Here is an 18,978-nt window from a genome sequence, read left to right as displayed (position 1 = left end):
GGTTGCCCAAGTGCCATTCCTCTGCTTTAAGAGCACTCTCATTGGCCGGGCTCCAGCATCTACTCGGAAATCTTCCTAGATGTCTGGTGGGTGGGCGGTAGGTTTTGACACCTTGCATTAATTCCGCTGAGCTGAGCGCACTAGGATGAAGTGCTGAGACCAAACTTAGTACCAGGCTCGGGGCTTACTGACAGAGACCTGTCCCTGATGAGTGCTGCAAGCTAGGTGAGTGGATGAAACAGGATTTACCCACCTACATGCAGCTTGTTACCATAATAAAGCACATTTGGTGCACTTGGGGCTTGGGTCCCAGTTATAGCTGGTAGGCCCTGTCTCTCCAGACTGCAGTTTGTAAAGGTAGAACTGAACTCTGGTAACTACAAATTCAAGACAAAGGCAACACACTAAAGACAGCAGTGGCCAGTAGTAGCATTCATTAGTCCAGCAGACAAGCAATGGGCTGAGCCAGGGCCGGAGCTTGGTTGGCACAGCTCTTGCCTAGTATGTCCCTCTGCAAACCCAGATTCTAACGGCCATTCTCTACTACATAGAGTTTTGAAGGCCAGAGGTCCATAAAATGGAATTTAGAGCAGTAAAGTTAATGCAGCTTGGGGTGGCCCTCCTGAACTTAGAGGGAGGGCAGTTTGTTTTAACCCAACAGTAAGTTCTCATCCACAGTAGCTCAACATGCCTATATGTAAAGCCTCTGGTGAATCCTCATCCAAATTCAGCTTTGGGCCTGATAGCATCACAAATCCCCACCTGTGGTGGGTCTATTTGCAGATCTCTCACATTCCCTGATAGCAAAGGTGCCTTCCCAACACGTTGCAAGAACCTCCAAGCTAGCTGTGAGGAAAGGCCAAGCTGACTTCACTCAGCTGACCCTGAGTCTCACCCACTTCCCAAAAGGTGAGGTCACTACACATATGCATCTATTGTAATGCTCTGTCTCCACTTGGACCCCAGAGCTTCAGTGCCAGACAAGAAGCATCTTCCAGATCAGGTCTCACTATTGCTAAGCAGCACACTGCTGGGATACTCACATTGGGTACTGGACAGAGCCCATGCTCCTTTACTATGTGTGTAGATCACATGCCACAGTGCATTTGTGATCAGGAAGCAGCTCTGGAGTCAGTTCTCTACCTACCTTAATGTGGTCAGAGCTGAACCAGGCTTGCCAGTACCTTCACTCTGATCCATCTCACCAGATCTAGTCACAACCCAGGCTATGAATTCCTGATCCTGTCCCCATTGGGGATCCCAGTGCACTCAAATTCTAAAGGCAGGTGATTCCTGAAGACACAGCCAGGTCTACATAGGAAGTTCCAGACTAACCAAGGCTACACAGGAATTCCCTTTCTCAAACTCACCCCACCCAACTCCGAAGTTACATGTGCCAGAGGTCCTACGCATAGAGCTTCCCATATGTAGCTACACACCAAGCCTTGCTGCTCGCCTCAATCTTTTAGGCTGCTGTTTTACAAAAGGTACACCAGCAGACACGTAGGTTTTCTGGCCCTTTTAGATGCTGCTGTCCCCATCCATCCTACTGATCACAGCTTCTGAGAAGTTCTTTACACATGTGTTGGGAGACTCAAAAGTAGTCTGTTACCAAGAGTTAGCTTTCAGTCCTGTTAAGCACTTCTAGGGCTCTAATTTTCAAATGGCTGGCACTAAACAGGTACTCTAAACAGAATAGTCACTTGAAGGTGCCTTTCTGGTGGAGACAGACCCACCAGATAGACTAGTTCTTAAGTAACTGACCCAGGCCTAAGTTTTCATAAAAATAACTCATGCTAGCTTTGGTCTCAAGACCCTCCTTCCCTGACACTTTTGGGACCTGCTACCATCTCTGAAACCCCAGGAGCTTTGTGGCATACAAGTGAGACCAGCCAGCCTACAGGTCCAGCTCTTTATTGGACATGTTAACAAACGCAGTTTAGTCAAAAAGACCAAAGCCCATGTCATCTTCCGACTCCTCGGACTCTTCCTTCTTTGCTTCCACTTTCTTCTCCTCAGCGGGGGCAGCAGCAGTGGATGGAGCAGGACCCCCAGCAGGGGCGGCTCCTGCTGCTGGAGCAGGCCCACCAGCCCCTACATTGCAGATGAGGCTCCCAATGTTGACATTGGCCAGAGCCTACAACACAGGGATACAGAAAAGGCTTTTTTAGTGCGGTGCTTCAGGATGATTCAGTTCAAATTTCACCAGACCAATGTCCAGGACTACAGTAAACCAATATGCAATCATTATTTCATGCAGAGGCTGGTCCTGTGTCTGAATTTCCTCCAACAGATGGGAAAGTTGTTCTAAATAACCCAAAGAACCAAGTGATAAACATATTTTTAAAGTTTCTAAACTCCTTGAAACCAGCCCCACCAGTTGGCTGACCACACTGGCCAGAAGTAAAGCTATTTGTATAAACTGAATGTAGCTTTTTTCAAATGCCCAAACTTTTAAGAGACATCTAAACTCATCTTCAAACCATGGACTGTTAGAAATTAGGGCCTGACATAAAAGCAACACCAATAAATACAAAATAAGATACAAAACTCAAGAATGGAGGTAGAAATCGTACTTTAGCCAGCCTAACCCAAAACTTCAAAACTTACCTTTGCAAACAAGCCAGGCCAGAAAGGCTCAACATTGACACCAGCTGCTTTAATGAGGGCATTGATCTTATCCTCCTGGAACACAAACGCCAATCCATCAGAACTATCAAAATGCGATTAAGATTAAGTCTCTGAAGTCGTTTACAGTTATGTTCACTATTTGGGCTAAGGTCAACCTTATAAAGGTTTGATGGCTCAGCGGCTAGTGATTGTTCCGTTCGCCTGACGACCGGAGTTCGAGCCCTAAAACGCAGCGATTAAAACCCACTCTAAAAACTTGGCCTAACAAGCGGGCGCTGGGGACCGCCATTCACGTGTCTCAGGTTGGACCGCGCGGTGAGGACAGCGCGCATGCGCCCCAATGCGAGGAGTCCGGGCGGAGCCGGGTGCTCGCCGCAGAAACACATGGCCGCTCCGGGATTACCCCCGCACTTACCGTGACCGTCACCTCATCGTCGTGCAGGATGAGGGCGGAGTAGATGCAGGCGAGCTCAGAGACGGAAGCCATGTTGTGGGCTGTCGGCACGGTGCTAGTCGCCGGATGAAGTGAGGGCCTCACCCCAACGCGGCCTTAGCTTCCTCGGAAGAACCGAGCACCTTGGCGGCAGCTGAGGAAAGGATCATGTACGCCTGCGCGCAGCCTCTTATGGGGCCGCGCCGACCAATCGATGTCCTACTTGAGACGGAAGAGGTAGGGCCAAAACCGAGAGGAGGCGGTGTCTGCAGAAGGTAGTTCCGGATTTGCGCGCTCGATTTCCGGTTTGCTCGGCCTCTGGGGCTTGCGAGTATTACAAGTGTTCAACATTAGAGTTTAGCAGGCTAGAGGGAGAGTTTTACCGGAAAGACGTACTGGTCGGGTCCCCTGCTTAAACTGGCAGGAGCGTTCCCATGGCTTGGGTACACTGAGAAGTTTCTATCCGCCTCCAGCCATGGCGGTCACGTGGTGGACTCACCCTTCCTAAACCTCCCTCGCCCGCCGCTCTGGCGTGCACGCAGCTATAACTTGTCAGCGATGACGTTGGTAAATACCACTAAGAGTCCGGAGTTGCACATCACATGCAGTATATCGAAGTCAAACTCTTAATTCATTACATTGAGAAAGCACAGAGGGGCGGAAGTTAAGCCATCTTGCAGCACTCAGGTTCGGTTCCCGCATCCCCAAAAGTGCCTGGAAATCCAGTTCCCGGTGATCTGATGTCAGTACTCATAAAAGTAAACACTTTTAAAACGTGTCACGTAGCCGGGCGGTGGTGGCGCACACCTTTAATCCCAGCACTCTGGAAGGCAGAGGCAGGCGGATTTCTGAATTTGAGGCCAGCCTAGTCTACAGAGTGAGTTCCAGGACAGCTAGGGCTACACAGAGAAACCCTGTCTCGAAAAAATCAAATCCAAAAACCCAAAAGAAAGAAAGAAAGAAAAAGACAATTAAAAAGTGTCATGTGAGGTATGGTGAGGAATAAACACAGAAGTAGGAGACCACGTGATAAAATTCGGCAGCTAATTATATAGACCCTCCCCCTTAGAAAACTAGGAGAGTAACTTTGATGAGCAGACATGTAAGGCAAGTATCAACAGAACATTTTCCTTTGCCTCTGTTTTAGTGCATGGTGCTTTGTCATAGCAACAGAAACCCCAAGTGCCCATATACGCAATTAACTTAAAAAATAAAAACACCCCTCAAGTTAGGGTACAGCCTCGTGGTCAGCTTGTGTACAGATGGGTGACCTTGGGTGCTAGAAACTTGCAACTAGAGTGTCATGCATACTAATTGGTTTCTTTAAAGTTAATACAATTTTAATCTCAGCACCACAAAGAAGCTATGAAACCAGCTATCAAGAGGAACCTAAGTAGAGCAATAGTTTTCACAGATAAAAGCCTAGAATGGATAATTTTCTCCAAATAATATAGTTCCAATCAAAATTCTATTCAAGATCTCAAAGGAATTTGACACCATGGCCTCCAGTCTTCACACACACACACCCGACAGTGTCTCATACCCCAGCTGGCCTTGAACTTACTATGTAGTTGAGGATAATGTGGAATGTAGGCTCTTCCTCCCCAAGCCTGGGATTGATTTTAAGTGTGCACTGCCCAGGCCATGCAGTGCTAGGGATCAACTCCAGGACCTGGTATATCCCTATGCACTCCACCCACTCAGCTACATCTCAGACCCCCTCAAACTTAGAGACATGACCTTACATTCCAAGCTGGTCTGAAAGGAGTTCAGACTGGCCTTGAATTTGTGGTAATCCTTGTCTCAGCCTGCTGAGTGCTGGGATTAGAGGCTTACACCACGACTGGCCCTACAGGTCATTGGCAATGCAAATAGATATGCAGGCTAGAACAGAGAGCCCATAGGCATACCCTCTTGCTACTGAGAACTTGATAATGTCAGTAGAGTTCCAGGGAGAGTAGAATGAGTGCTTCAAAACAAAGCTCTACCAAAGAATGGGCATGGATCTGGTGGTAGAAGTACTCTGCACACTGGGGCTCTGGAATCAATCCCTACCAGATAAACGTGCTATAAAATAGAAAAGGCATGGGCAGGGAGATCCGGAAGTTTCAAGTTGCAAAGGATATGTAAAGTCCCACACACCCAAAAATCTTACTTAGCAGTTTTATTGCAAGGACTCTTGTATTCTGAGAAACCAAACCCAAGTCTTATAATCTGGAAATCTATCAGTTCATATACGGTAACTCTGACACCAGGAGCAGATGATGGAGACTGAAGAGCTGCTAATGAGAACGGTGAACTGACAAAAGAACAAATGTGTAAAAACCCGGCTAAAGCTGGGTGCACACAGCCTACAAGCAGAACTTCTAGTCCTGGTCTTCACCCTCAACACTCTGTAACACAAGTGTTACACAAGTGTATGCACAAGGGGTAAAGTGCAAGGCTATTTTCTGCAGTATAAGGAGAACTACACTCTTCAGAAGACAGGAAGAACATCATAGAACATCCTACAGTCACCTTGAAATGTGTCAATGTATGCCATCTCAGAACTGAGTGACAGAGCACACTGGGGCACACTGAAAAAGAAATCCTACCCCCAGCTCCTCCTAAGGCTTTGACTTTGCGCACTTTCATTCCCAGAATGTTGCTAACCAAAATTAGCCATTAGGAGCTAAGAAGTGTCCAGCAAAGATAATAAATAAAGATATGACAAACAGCATGGTACTTGACATCAGACTTGGCTCTAATAAGCCAACTTTGGGGGTCCATGAGCAATATCTTAGCTTGTTTCATCAGTTACAACAATGTTTCTCTTCTCCAGGGATCTCTTTTCTTATAGTCCACAAATACTGAGTACCAGATAAACAGAACATTGTAGGTGCTTGGAAGCATGCCGAGTGAATAGCCACCACACAACTTTTACACTTCTTAGTGCTTTATTTCAGTTGTTTTGGCATATATAAAGGTCAGAAAGTGAATATATACATAAAAAATTCTAAATACCTTCCTAAAATGGTTTTACCATTGGCCAGTCGCCATCTTTATTTTGAAAGTCTTAATTGTTAAATATGTCTAAAGTGCATTTTTTTGCAGCTAATCAATAGCAGCATTTGTTTGTTTTTTTATAAAAACTTAGAAAATATTCAGAACAGTTGGAAAAGTCAAATAAAAAAAGGCAACGTGATCTCGATACATTCTTCTACAAGATGATTCTGTGTCTGGCACAGCTTTGGATAAATCACCAATATGAGTAAACACAGTCTTCTGGTGCCAGGGCTGTCAGTTCAAGGTTTCTTGCGCCTAAAACACAAAACCAGCATTTAGTATTGAAATTTGCACTTCTCAACATAGTCTGGAAAATGACTCTTTAGAAACATTGTGAGAATTCCTTTTATCAGAAGAAAAAAATGTCCTTGGAGCAAACAAGTAGCTTATAGAACATAACAGGATGTGGCTGCCCCTGTTCTGAGCCTACTAAAGTCATCTTCCTAAATTCCAAAGGAATTAACACAAGGTTAAAATTTAGAGAAAGATGTATAAAGATTGGTTTTATAAAATATGGAAAAAGAATAGGCCAGCTATTCTTGTGTAGATGTGTAGATTGGTTTTATGAAATATGGAAAAAGAATAGGCCGGCTCCCCAGTGTGGGTTTAACAGAAGAGCCAGTGCTGTGCTTCCTTCAACATGAATTCTGGCATTCAGCTTCACCTATCTTTAGAACACATAACCCATGGCAGGGCAATAGCATCAACACACCTTTAATCCCAGCACTCGGGAGGCAGAGGCAAACAAATCTGTAAGATTGAGGCCAGCCTGCTCTACAGAGAGTTCTAGGACATCCAGGGCTGTTACAGAGAAACCCTGTCTCAAAAAACCAAAACAACAAAAAAAAAAAGAATGTATACCCCTATACAAACTCATGCGATCCATTAGGTAAGAGGGATACCCAAAATGCTGTCATCCCTAGAGTCTGATTTATCTTACAGAAAGCCAAGCCTTGTCTATAATTCAAAAAAAGAGAGCTAGCATTCAGCATGTTTTTTGTATTATATGCCTTGTCATATTTAAATATGAGAAAGACAGCCCCCACTTCATCTCTTTCCAGGTGCTCTCAACTCAGCCTCAAAAAGATTTAGAAATGCCCCAGCATGAGCACGAGCTGCTAATCTACTGGCACCTCCTCCAGCAATTCTTACGGCACTCTGGAGAGCTTGGCACTGCAGAGGCTGGCCACAGATTGTCAGCAGGGCCCAGGAAAAAATCAGAGAGTGAGGGAAAGTAGGGTCAGGAGTGGTGGTCAAAAGCCTGGGAGAGGGAGGACACGGCAGGGATGCCACAGTGCTCACTTGGGTTGTGCGTGGTGCTGATATCCAGGTCCCAGCTGAGATCCTGCTCTCATTTCAACAGCAACAGAACACTAGAGGAAAGTGACAGGAGAGGAGAGGTCAGCTCTCTTGACCCAGAAGCATACGTCCATTTAGATGGGCTCTACTGCGATGAAATCCAAAACTGCTCTAGTTCAGCGAAGATACCTAGGTTAAACCACTAGTCACCACTAGTCACACACTTACGATTCATTTCTGCACTGGCAACACGAGAGACAAGGGCCTGGAAGATTATCCGGGTATATTTTCATTTTAGAAAAGGAAGGAGAAAGGGTAGACCTGAAGAAGCTGGTGGAAGGGCCTTGCCCGATTCTCCCCCTAGGAGCCTCTCCTCAGAAGCAGTCGTCACAGGGAGCACTGGGCACTGCTGTGGGTTAGTCCATCTGCTGTGATTCACATTAGTCTAGAGCAATACCCCATCCTTGAACCCTTGAACCCTGCCCCCCACCCACCTACACCTACACATCCCCCCACACACAGGACCTTTAGTAAAAAGCAGACCTAAAGATATGCAAGTGGCCTACCAGAATGTTAGTTTCAGGCCTCCAGGCTGCCTGGGGACTATATGGCTTTGCCTCAGCATCTTCAAAGAGCATTAAGTGCTGCAGCACTATGCAGCTAATTTTAGCAAGCAAGTATTTAATTTTCCCCCTACCCTTGTTTCTACATCGGTCCATTCAGACTCTGTACCATCTGGTTGGGCAGGTGCTAGTGTGGACGATCTTCGTTTCCGACTACTGAAAAAGGGGAAACATGGTGCGACAATCACTTTTGCATCTGAGAATGAAAAACATTAGAAGGGGAAAAACCACCTACACCCTTGCAGAGAAGTAATGATAAACCTCACAGGATATTCTGTTCCTAAGAACAAGCTAAGAAACAGCCTTTTAGAGATACATTTGTGATCAACACTCACCCAGTTGGTGATTCTTGTTTTAAAGTCTCAATATCAGTAAACTGAACTGATTGTCCACCACCTCTTGTCTTATAAACATCACCCTAAATCCAAGAAGAGAAAAAGCCAGTTAACATCCAGATAGGCAAACCTACCTGACACTGATCCAAGATTCCTATCCATATACCCAAAAGACACCTGAGCTGCTGAATTTACTGATCAAATGCTTCAGAAACTTTAGTCCTGCTCTCATTAACAAGATGGTCACCAAAGATAATCAGTAACATTCCTAGCTGTGGGGAAAATATTTTATTGCACCTATAACTTTAAAACCTAAACTGCAACAAGAGTCAGTAACGGAGCCCACGTTTCAGTGCTGTTGTCCTAGCACAACCTACAACGGCTCCCACCGGTCACTGTCTTTTTATCTTACATTCCCAATTTTTTCCACTGGCTATATGATCAAAAGAAAAGCCTTCTATAGGCCAGAAAGGTTATTCTTTCCAAGAAAGATTTTTGGGTAGTTCAGTACTGAGTAGCATCTTCAGTTTGTTTGTTTATTTATGAGATCATTTGTTTATTTATGAGACTGTTAACTGAGATTTTCCAAGTTTTGCTGCAAACATTTTATCTTGAAATGACAGCTAAGTAGGAGACAGGTTTCCTTTCTGTTGCTGGTTTTTAAAGATAACTCTGTGTTCCAGCATGGCCTCAAACTGGTGACCCACCTGCCTGCCTTAGCCTCCCAAGCTCTAGCGTTCAAGCAGATTGTCAACATAGTTCTGGACTGACTTTTGAAACATAAGTGTTAGCTAAAATGTCAATACTGTAGTAACTAAAGTATATCATAAGAAACCTAAGATTCAGATGCTGGAAAGATAGCTTAGTGGTTTAGAGTACTGACTGCTCTTCCAGGAGTCTGATTCGATTTTAGAATGCACATTGCAGCTTACAACTGACTATAACTCACGCATGCAATGCACACATATATATGCAGGTAAAGCACATAAAATAGTAAGTAAGTTTAAAAAATAGAAAAGAAAAGAAACCCAAGAGCCGAAGCCTACTTAAGCAGATCTGGTCTCCAAGTTCCAGAACCTAAGCAATTATATTCGTTTTCTGCTAAAACAAAAGGCCCACCCAACACCCATGGATGTTCTAGACCTGGTCAAGGGACAGCAGGGCAAATGTTTCTCACTGGTATTCTGTGCAGACTTGTTTTTACCTTAATTACTTTAGTCTGAATCTCCCCGTCGGAGGCTAGTTCCTGGTGGGTCAGCATGTACTTCTCACACTTAGCTAGCGCCTTTTCGTTTGCAACAGACACTGTGATGGCGTGAGGGACATGTGGCTGCATGACTGTCTCAGTTTGCACATTAGAGGCAGGCTTATGATCTACCCATCTGCTCCCTGCAGAGCGGGACCTTCTGTGTCGTACAGGAATTGGTGTGTTCTGATCAGGTTGAAAGAGGAATTGGGAAACAAGCACAACCCAGGATTACTTTGCGGTTCCGTTAGAAGTGCAGCAGTTTACAATGCAAGTTCTCAGAAATCAAACCTGTCCACACTAAACATGAAAGTCATTCAACATTCTCTTCTTAGGCAAACAACCAACAGGCATCTTTGGACAACAGTGTGAAGTAGAGATAGTCTGTTTGGGAGCTTCCATTGCAACGAAGGGTAAAAGACACAATTGTAGTGACTAGGTCTTCCTGTTTATGGCTAGTTCAGGACAAATAATCCATTTTGCATTCTCGATCAAAAAACAATTAATTATCATGCCTGCTTTGTGAAGTACTAAATAGATTAGCAGGTCTGTTAAAGATATCAGCAGGAGCAATATAACACTTAAGTATGTCTGAGGCATTTATATAGAAAACCTTCCTTATATACAATCAGACCAAAAAGTGCAAGCTGTTAAGCTCTGGTGAGGGAAATCCTGAAGGGCACAGGTGTGCAGGTGTTTCACATGTCCAGCCTCAACTGTGTAAGGACTTCTGAGCACTTGGAGTAAAGATTTTTATATTTCAAAACATTTCCACAAAAACTTAAAATGTATTAGCGCTTTGTTCTCCAAATGTTTAAAAGCTCCAAGAATCAAAGACTATAGTATGAAATCAGCTTGTATCGTGTAATAAAAACTACTTGTTTTCCAGTCAAATGCCAGATGTACCAAGTTAAACAGCACATTCAACTTTAAAAAAAAACAAAAAACAAAAATGTATTTCATGAATATGATATAGTAGCATGAGCAACCATGAGTGTCTCCTATTTATACAACTGAGAGTCTGCAGGCACTAGCCTTGCCACCAGCCAAATGAGGATTCTGATTCAGAAGCCCAGTCACAGGAAGCAGCTCAGGACAGCTCTAATGACACCCCACAACAGTCACAACTTGCTACTAGGACACTGAATTGCTTGCTGGGCAGGCAGCAAACTTCCATCCTGAAAATGGTCTGATTGATGTTGAGTAAGAAAACTCTAGCTCTTAAGATCTAGCACAGAAGCTTCCTCAAACACATTTACAGCATAATACATTCAACCCAAACTTTGAAAGGGATGGACTACAAAGAATCTATTAGCAATCATGACTCAAGTATTTTCTAACTCTTTCCTAACCAAAATGTAAAACTCAGGTCCCCTGATAAATTCTGACCAATGAAAATGGACACAGAGATACTAACCTTGTGGACACTTTTCTGCTGCACTTCTAAAGAGATTTGAATTTTGAGAAAGAAATTAAAGTCTATATCTCTAGTAGATTCTCCTGTCTCACAGGCCAAACCAGGCATGTCTTTACTGCTGGCCAGGTGAGTCTGACATTCTCAAAAGAGGAGGATTTACTAGAGTTGATCACACAGACCATTCACCACAATCTGCTCCCTAAAAGGTTCCAAGCAAAATCTGCGAAGTAAGAACTTGAGACTTTAGTCTGTTGCCTCTAAGAACTCTGGGACTGGTTGGTCACCATCATTAGTAATCAGATTGCAGGGCATTTATCAACATTCTAAATCTGCTAAGATTTTAAGCAAGTATTTACTTCCAAGACTATTTTACTTAGAATAATTTTAAAAGAACAGCTAAGATTTTTATTAAATATATAATTCATAGTATTCCTTTAATGATTTATTCAAGTTTAAGGGAAAAATATCTTAATATTGAAGAAATATAAACTGGGTTCATTTAAGCACCCTGGCATGAGGCAGAGCCCTTGTAAGGCATGAAGATAAAAACTTTTAGGATGTGAAAGTTGTCAGTAGTTTCAAGTCACAAAAATCAACAAGGTGGAAGCAAATTTCATAGTAAAGATTTGTGATGGTATGCAGTGCATGCCTCTGGATAGCAGCAAGCCAAGGCCATCACAGGGCAGGCTGAGAGGCCATCTGCTCAGGAAACGGTGACTTCTATCAATGAGGTAAAGGCTGTGGTTACATAGAAAATGTTTTGGTTTTGGTTTGGTTTTTTTGAGGAGTATCACAGCATATATGACTTACTTTTTCATGAAAAGAGGGAAGACCTGCATAAAACAGTGAACCTACCAATGGAGTAGGCAGAAGAAAATCTAACCCATTAATGAAAATTTTTAAAATGAAAAAAAATTTTTTTTTCAAAAAGAGCAAGGCAAAAAATCAATTTGGGAAGGGAAACCAAACAGAGAGAGAGAAATATCGTCTCATACATTCTATATTTGGTTTGGGGAAAAGGATGGCTCATTGATAGAAATTACTTAGCATGCTGAGACTCCAGTTTTGATCTCCAGTAACAAGAAAAAAGAAAAAAAAAGGAAGAGAAGGAGGAATAGAAATGAGAGGGAGAGAGGAAGTAAGACATCATGTTCTTTGATTCTGTGCAAAGCCCTTTGGTCATGCCAGCGGTCTCCTGGGGGCAGTCATGCTGGCTGGCCCTCAGAGCTCACAGGCAATGTTTCTGTTTTCTCACACCTTGGCTTGACTGCAGAGAGGCTGTCAGAAAAGGCAGAGCTTCTTCATTTTGGAGCCCACCCATCTTTCCATTGAACCTCTGGAATCAGTTACAAAGAGCAGAAAGGAATGAGTCTACCACTGCGCCCTTCACAGAGCACTGGCACTGACCCTGCGGCAATGGTCCTCTTCTACGCCTAGCTCCCTGCTGAGTGCAGGGACCATCTCCCTGCCTTCAGTCCAGTACATCCCTCGCCTTCTGTCTGACACGATACACGTTTTACTTTGTCCTGGCTCCTGCTGCCTATGCCTTGCAAGAGAGGTGACATTGACAGGTGTGCTGAATGGAGATAGTTTCTGCTCCCATTCCGAAATACAGGAAGCTACAGAAATGCTGCTGCAAGAGTTAGAGCGTCTGTGTAGCTGTGGCTGGCTCATGAGTTGCTGGCCGTTGGAAATCTGAGCAATATTGTTACTAGAAAGCTAGAAAAATTGGAGAAAGATTAATGAATAAGACTGAAAAACTGAGAAACAATATTACTTTTCTACAATTTTACTACATGATGATTCAACATTTTAAGAAACTATTTGCAGTCATTAATTTTTTTGTGATATGCTTTTTTGTTTGTTTGTTTGTTTTGGAAACAGGGTCTCTGTATGTAGCCCTGGTTAGTTTGGAACCCTATGTAAACCAGGCTAGCCTCAAACTCATAGAGGTCTGCATGCCTTTCCTCCCAAATGCTGGGATTAAAGGCATGTGCCACCACGACTGGTCATCCGTGGTAAGTTTTAAGAGTAGAAGCTTAAAAATTATAACATGAAACAAAACATCTCTCACAACAAAACACCCCTCTAGTTGGAACACATTTCTCTAGCACTCATCTAGACACAGCTGCAAACACTTACAGGCACAGGCGAAGGAGAGACAGATCTTTGAATGATTTTCTCCCGGTCCCGCTCCCGGGAGGGTCTCTCTGGTTTCTCGGGTTTGGGTTCAGTCACAATGGCCTTCAGCTGTTTGAGCTTTTCATCTTTGACCCAAAGTTTATTCTGCATCTCTAGCTGGGTGGCTGCCACCCGACGCTCCTACAGGAAGCAATGACAAATTATAGTCTACTTTAGTCACATGATATCACCCACTTTACTGCTTGAAAATGACAGTTCTCTATTTCCAGAGACAGCAGATACCACCAAAGCTCCGCAACAAGCACAGAAACGCAAAATATTTAACCTAAAAACAACACTCACACATTCCTTCTGCCACTTCATCGTAGTTTCTGTCACCATGCCTTGCAACCTGGCTTCTAATCTGCGCTTGTCAGAAAACTGCCGCTGAAGCTTCTGATTCTGGCTTTCAAGTTCCTGCTGCAGATTGCGCTTATCTTCTTCATAGATCGTAGTTGTTTTCTCCAAAATTTCAATCTGAAAAGGAGACCGCTGTGCTCAGCATCTGGTGTACAAACGTAACAAAAGCAAATTGTAGAAACACACACATACACACACACACACACACACACACACACACACACACACACACACACACACGGATGCACGCTTGTCCTCTATCTCACATGGATTCTCAGTTTTACTCCAGCCCAGAAAGGAGAAGTTACTCAACAAGCCCCTGTTCGAGCTAAGCTCCACTCCTAAGATGAAAAGACCTCGCAGCCCCTTCCTCCCTGTGGGAGGGCCTCTCACAGCTGTGACAGACAGGCACATGAGCTGTTCTGGGAGCACTGCTCAACAGCTAGCACACAGGAGGAAAGAGGACCACAAACCTTGTACTCCAAAGTTTTGTTTTTCTTCTCCAGTCGCTCTATTTCCGATTTCTGTCCTGAGATCAATTTGTCTTTTTCATTTAGTTTTTCCTGAATGTAGTTTTCTTTATTTGATAGAGAACTGTCGAATTCTTTCAATGAGGCTTTGAAAGCCACGCCTGAAACAAAGCATACAAACTGTTGCTACTGAGGGTACAGGATAAAGCCACCAAGAGCAGCTTTCACTGGCATATTCTTTAGTGAAGGCCTCTGTGGCATTCGGGCACAAGGGAAGGCTGGGAAGGCAACTGCCTGACCATGTCTGCTTTGTATATGCATGAGGCCCTGGGGCCAATACCAAAACATGGAAAACAGTTTGGAAAGAAATTAGGAGTTAGATTCTTGAACCTGTAGATGTCCTACAGGAGTATTCTATAACCTCTCCCTAACACTTACAGAAAAGCTTGACTGCAAATGTAAAAAGAAAAATAATCCTGTATTTGAGATCAGCTGAACCTAGCAGAAGACCCTGGCATACCACAGCCACTCAGAGACAGCCATTTCCATGATCTGACTTAATTGCTCCACATACTTTCAAACATAATTTCACTTTCCCCATACCATCTTGAGGCACAATTACAAGTTATAAGTTAATTACAACAGAGAAAAACTATAAATACCATCTTGTATCCATCACTATTAAAAATAAAAAAGGTGGGGAGACACCCACTTTTTCTTCTCACATTTTTTTTTTTTTTTTTTGGTTTTTGGGATTTGTTTATTTTGTTTTGTTTTGTTTTTGTTTTTTGAGACAGGGTTTCTCTGCATAGCCCTGGCTGTCCTGGAACTCACTCTGTAGACCAGGCTGACCTCAAACTCAGAAATCTGCCTACCTCTATCTCCCAAAGTGCTGGGATTACAGGTGTGAGTCACCACCGCACAGCTCTTCTCACATTCTTTAAAAGTAAAGTCAAGCTGGCAAGGAAAACAAAACAGTGCCCTTCATATCAAACAATGGCAAAGCCAAGAAACAAGTCATCCTTGAGAGGTGTCTCAACAGATGGAGTCACTAAGACCTGTTTCTACCTTCGAAGTCACAGCAGCTGTGAGCTGCTCTGCCCTTACATTGTTTGTTAAACTCCTCAATCATTAGTTGTCGTAGGCGATGCCGTTTCTCCAAAGCGTCCATCAGTTTTGGAAGGGTCTCCTCATCATTGATATCCAAGAGCTTGCATGGGGGCAGTGGTGGGAAGCTCTGAAGAACCATGTCAGTCACCAAAGGTTCTGTATTGAATTTAAAATTATGGAAGAACTTAGGCAAGTCTGATGCTATAAAACTTGAAGCAGAGCCCATGAGCTAGGAACCATAGAATTTTATATTATTGTTATTGTTGTTGTTATTATCATTATTTAGCTTACTTAGTGCTAGAATTACAGATAGGCTTCATTATGCTTTAGGTGTGGAATTTTTCAAAAATTAGGCAAAGTATACAACAAAAGAAACCTTTTATTTTAGTTCAAAGTTTCTTGATTTGGTCCTTGAGAAGTTTTTGTAGTTACATAAAGTCAAGCAAGTAAACAATGACAGAACACCAAATCCTACCATCTCCAACTGGGCCTCCCCGCGGCAGGTTTCTGTACCGTCTCCCTGGTGTCAGACCGCATATAACCTTGTCCACTGGTCTTGCGACTTCGACTTCTTGGGTTACTTCAGCAAATCTCATGACTTGCTGAAAATACAAAACAGAGTCTGTAAGAGCACGCCTACCTACCCTTCCTTACAGATGGCAGATTCATATTCATCTGCACATTCACTGACCCTGCATAAATCTACAAAATGTGCAGAATGCCATTTTTTCACATCCAAGTAGCTGTTTACCCTAGAGAAACCAAGTGTATAGGACAAATACACTGAAATTACCAAGCTTTCTTCATAGTCTTCAGCCTTTGGATTCACACACACGATCATCCGAACCTTCCCCTCCCCATCGAAGTAGTTCTTGAATAGATGGGTTAGTTTTGAATCTCGATATGGAACCATCTATAAAAACATCCAAAAGCTAAGCATATTAGACAGTTAAAATGCACAAATTAAACCACAAAGAAGTTGGAGAAGGCTGCTGTGTACCTTGTTAGTTCCATACGTCTGGTTCTCTCTCAGGACTTCCATGCATGTTCTTAGTGTCATCAATGACTGATTAATGTTTCCTGAGAGGAAATAAGAGACAAAAGATACGTGAACTAGCAAGACAGGAGCTAATGTGTCTGTGTCCTGTAAAACCTCTCCTTCATTTATCTGCTAGATTCCCATGCGCAGGTTCAAGATGCATGACCCCATTATACTGTCAACAGTACTAATTCTGAAGAGCTTCCACATCTTTCAGTGACTCCATTAAAAAACTCTCCAAATACACTATTATTTTTATTTTATGTGCATTGGTGTTTTGCCTACATATATGGCATGCCTGTGTGAGGGTGTTGGATCCCTGGGAACTAGAGTTACAGACACTTGTGAGCTGCTACATAGGTGCTGGGATTTGAACCCAGGTTCTCTTGAAAAGCGGTCAATGTTCTTAACTGCTGAGCCATCTCTCTAGCCCCACAAATTACTCGTTTGCATGTTTTCGCCTATATGTATGTAAATGCAGCACATATATGTGTTTGGTGTTCACAGAAGCCAGTGAGTACACCAGGTCCCTGGAGCTAGAGGTATGCACAGCTGTGATCGTTGTAAACTGTCACGTGGGTGCCACCAAGTAAACCCAGGTCATCTGGAAGAGCAACAGGTACCTACCTTCCTTCCTTCCTTCCTTTCTTTTCTTTTTCCTTTCTTTCCTTTCTTTCCTTTCTTTCCTTCTTTCCTTCTTTCTTTCTTTCCTTCCTTCCTTCCTTCCTTCCTTTCTTTCTTTCTTTCTTTCTTTCTTGTTTTCCAAGATAAGGTTTTAACAGCAGAGTCCTGACTATCCTGGAACTTGCTTTGTAGACCAGGCTGACCTATCTACCTGCTTCGGCCACTCAGGTGCTGGGATTAAAGGTGAAGCCACCATACCTGATGCACCAAGTGCTCTTAATTGCTGAGCCATCTCTCTAGCTTGGGAATAAAATGACACTTGATTCTATGGTGATTTGAATGAGAGTGGCCCCCATAGGTGCATATGTTTGACTGGTCTCCAGATGAAAGAACTATTTGGGAAGGTTTAAGAAATAGAATCTGGCTGGATGGTGGTAGTGCATGCCTTTAATCGCAGCACTCTGGGAGGCAGAGGCAGGCAGATTTCTAAGTTCGAGGCCAGCCTGGTTTACAGAGTGAGCTCCCGGACAGCCAGGGCTATACAGAGAAACCCTGTCTCAAAAAAACTAAATCCAATAAACCAAAAAACAAAAAAAAACAAAAAAAAAAAAAGAAAGAAAGAAAGAAAGAAGGAAAGGAAGGAAGAAAGAAAGAAAGAAAGAAAGAAAAAGAAAAGAAAGAAAGAAAGAAATAGAACCTGGTTGGTGGCTGGGTTTCACTGGAGGTGGGCTTAAAGTCTCAAAAGCACAGGCACTCCCAGTCTCTCTTTCTCTCCCTCCGTCATGGCTGTGAATCATCTGATCCTCAGCTACTTCACAGTAACCTCTCAGGTACCACACCTACCTGTTGCTTTTCTTCTTGCCATGATGGTCACCAACTCATCCTCTGAAACTGTAACAAGCCCCCAACTGTTTTCTTTCATAAGTTACCTTGATCAAGGCGTCTCTTCATGGCAAAAGAAAAGTAACAATTTCTTCCAAACCCTAAATTCTGTCATGGACAAAGTCATTTACTTGGCTTTCTTCTTTCCTTTTCTAGGTTGGTGGCGCTGGAGACTTAACTCGGTCACCTCATACACGGGAGGCCAGCTACATCCCAAGGGACCATTTCAGACTATAGTTGGAAAGTGATAGAAGTCCCTCCTATACTCAGAAGGGACATGTTTCTAACAGTCAAGTGTCTTAGGGACCAGCAAAATCCATCCCTCCAAATCTCAACAGGATTTCTTAGTCATCATGATTTCTTTTCTCTGACCTCTCTCATTTGGATTTCTGAGCCAAGACAAGGCTAGTATACTAGTCACATGCTAAGATATCAGATCCCAACTCTACTCCCAATGGCTAAAGTGTTGTTTATCTTGGAACACTGAGACTTCCTAATTCCATTATGGCTATCAGATATCTTTTTTTTTTTTTTAAGATTTACTTATTTTATACATATGAGTACACTACCATTGCTCTCTTCAGACACAGCAGAAAAGGGCACCAGACCTTATTACAGATGATTGTGAGCTACCATTCGGTTGCTGAGAACTGAACTCAGGACCCCTGGAAGAACAGTTGGTGATTTTAACCGCTGAGCCATCTCTCCAGCCCCATCATGGCTATCAGATCATTTAGCTAGATAGGATGATACACACCTGAAATTCCACTCCTCAAAAGGCTGAGGCAGGAAGACCAACAAGTCTGGACTACCAACCCCCCCCCCCCAAAAAAAAAAACACCCAAAAAACCAATAAACCAAGCAAGCAATCAACCAAGCTAACTTAGGCAGGCTGGCAAGGCAGCTGAGCCACTATAAGTGCTCGCTGCCAAGCCTGAAGCCCTGAGCCCCAGGACCCAGAGTGAGAATTCTTTCATGGCACCTTCTGAACTTCATGCACATCCTGAAGCACGAATGCACACAAATAAAATGTTAATTTTTTAAAAGGTAGGAGATATAAAGAGTAGGTCTTTTTTTTTTTTTTTTTTTTTTTTTTTTGGTTTTTTTGGATTTGGTTTTGTTGAGACTGGGTTTCTCTGTGTAGCCCTGGCTGTCCTGGAACTCACTCTGTAGACCAGGCTGGCCTCAAACTCAGAAATCCGCCTGCCTCTGCCTCCCAGAGTGTTGGATTACAGGCGTGCGCCACCACCGCCCGGCTAAAGACTAGGTTTAATAGTTAATGT

The 18,978-nt window shown here is 43.4% G+C and overlaps 2 protein-coding genes and 1 long non-coding RNA gene across 6 annotated transcripts in view; 1 reads left to right on the top strand and 2 right to left on the bottom strand.

The window, feature by feature from the left end:
- Positions 1 to 1,898: 1,898 nt before the first annotated feature.
- Positions 1,899 to 3,230, bottom strand: Rplp1 (ribosomal protein lateral stalk subunit P1). Its single transcript, XM_052188127.1, has 3 exons — positions 3,047 to 3,230; positions 2,611 to 2,685; positions 1,899 to 2,137 (listed from the first exon to the last, which is right to left on the bottom strand). The coding sequence occupies exons 1-3, from the start codon at positions 3,116 to 3,118 to the stop codon at positions 1,940 to 1,942; spliced, it is 345 nt and encodes a 114-aa protein (XP_052044087.1). The 5' UTR covers positions 3,119 to 3,230; the 3' UTR covers positions 1,899 to 1,939.
- LOC127688952 (uncharacterized) lies at positions 3,219 to 18,756 on the top strand. Its single transcript, XR_007978794.1, has 3 exons — positions 3,219 to 3,301; positions 16,697 to 16,808; positions 17,852 to 18,756. It is a non-coding gene; the product is annotated as an uncharacterized LOC127688952 (long non-coding RNA).
- Positions 5,991 to 18,978, bottom strand: part of Kif23 (kinesin family member 23) — a 29,339-nt gene continuing 16,351 nt past the window's right edge. For 2 of the 4 annotated variants that reach the window (XM_052188109.1, XM_052188110.1), the window contains 13 exons: positions 16,151 to 16,230; positions 15,944 to 16,063; positions 15,626 to 15,752; positions 15,148 to 15,306; positions 14,044 to 14,201; positions 13,514 to 13,687; positions 13,172 to 13,351; positions 12,437 to 12,748; positions 9,571 to 9,798; positions 8,367 to 8,449; positions 8,106 to 8,187; positions 7,412 to 7,482; positions 5,991 to 6,364 (listed from right to left, as the gene is read on the bottom strand). In XM_052188109.1, the coding sequence (XP_052044069.1) occupies positions 6,349 to 6,364; positions 7,412 to 7,482; positions 8,106 to 8,187; positions 8,367 to 8,449; positions 9,571 to 9,798; positions 12,437 to 12,748; positions 13,172 to 13,351; positions 13,514 to 13,687; positions 14,044 to 14,201; positions 15,148 to 15,306; positions 15,626 to 15,752; positions 15,944 to 16,063; positions 16,151 to 16,230 (1,790 nt within the window). In that variant the 3' untranslated portion in view covers positions 5,991 to 6,348. The remainder of the gene's footprint in view (positions 6,365 to 7,411; positions 7,483 to 8,105; positions 8,188 to 8,366; positions 8,450 to 9,570; positions 9,799 to 12,436; positions 12,749 to 13,171; positions 13,352 to 13,513; positions 13,688 to 14,043; positions 14,202 to 15,147; positions 15,307 to 15,625; positions 15,753 to 15,943; positions 16,064 to 16,150; positions 16,231 to 18,978) is intronic. The other 2 variants (XM_052188111.1, XM_052188112.1) reach the window with 1 other exon arrangement.

Source organism: Apodemus sylvaticus, chromosome 7, assembly GCF_947179515.1.
Source record: "Apodemus sylvaticus chromosome 7, mApoSyl1.1, whole genome shotgun sequence".
Taxonomy (NCBI): Eukaryota; Metazoa; Chordata; class Mammalia; order Rodentia; family Muridae; genus Apodemus; species Apodemus sylvaticus.
Note: the sequence above shows the minus strand (reverse complement) of the source record. Positions and strands in the feature narration are given on the sequence as shown.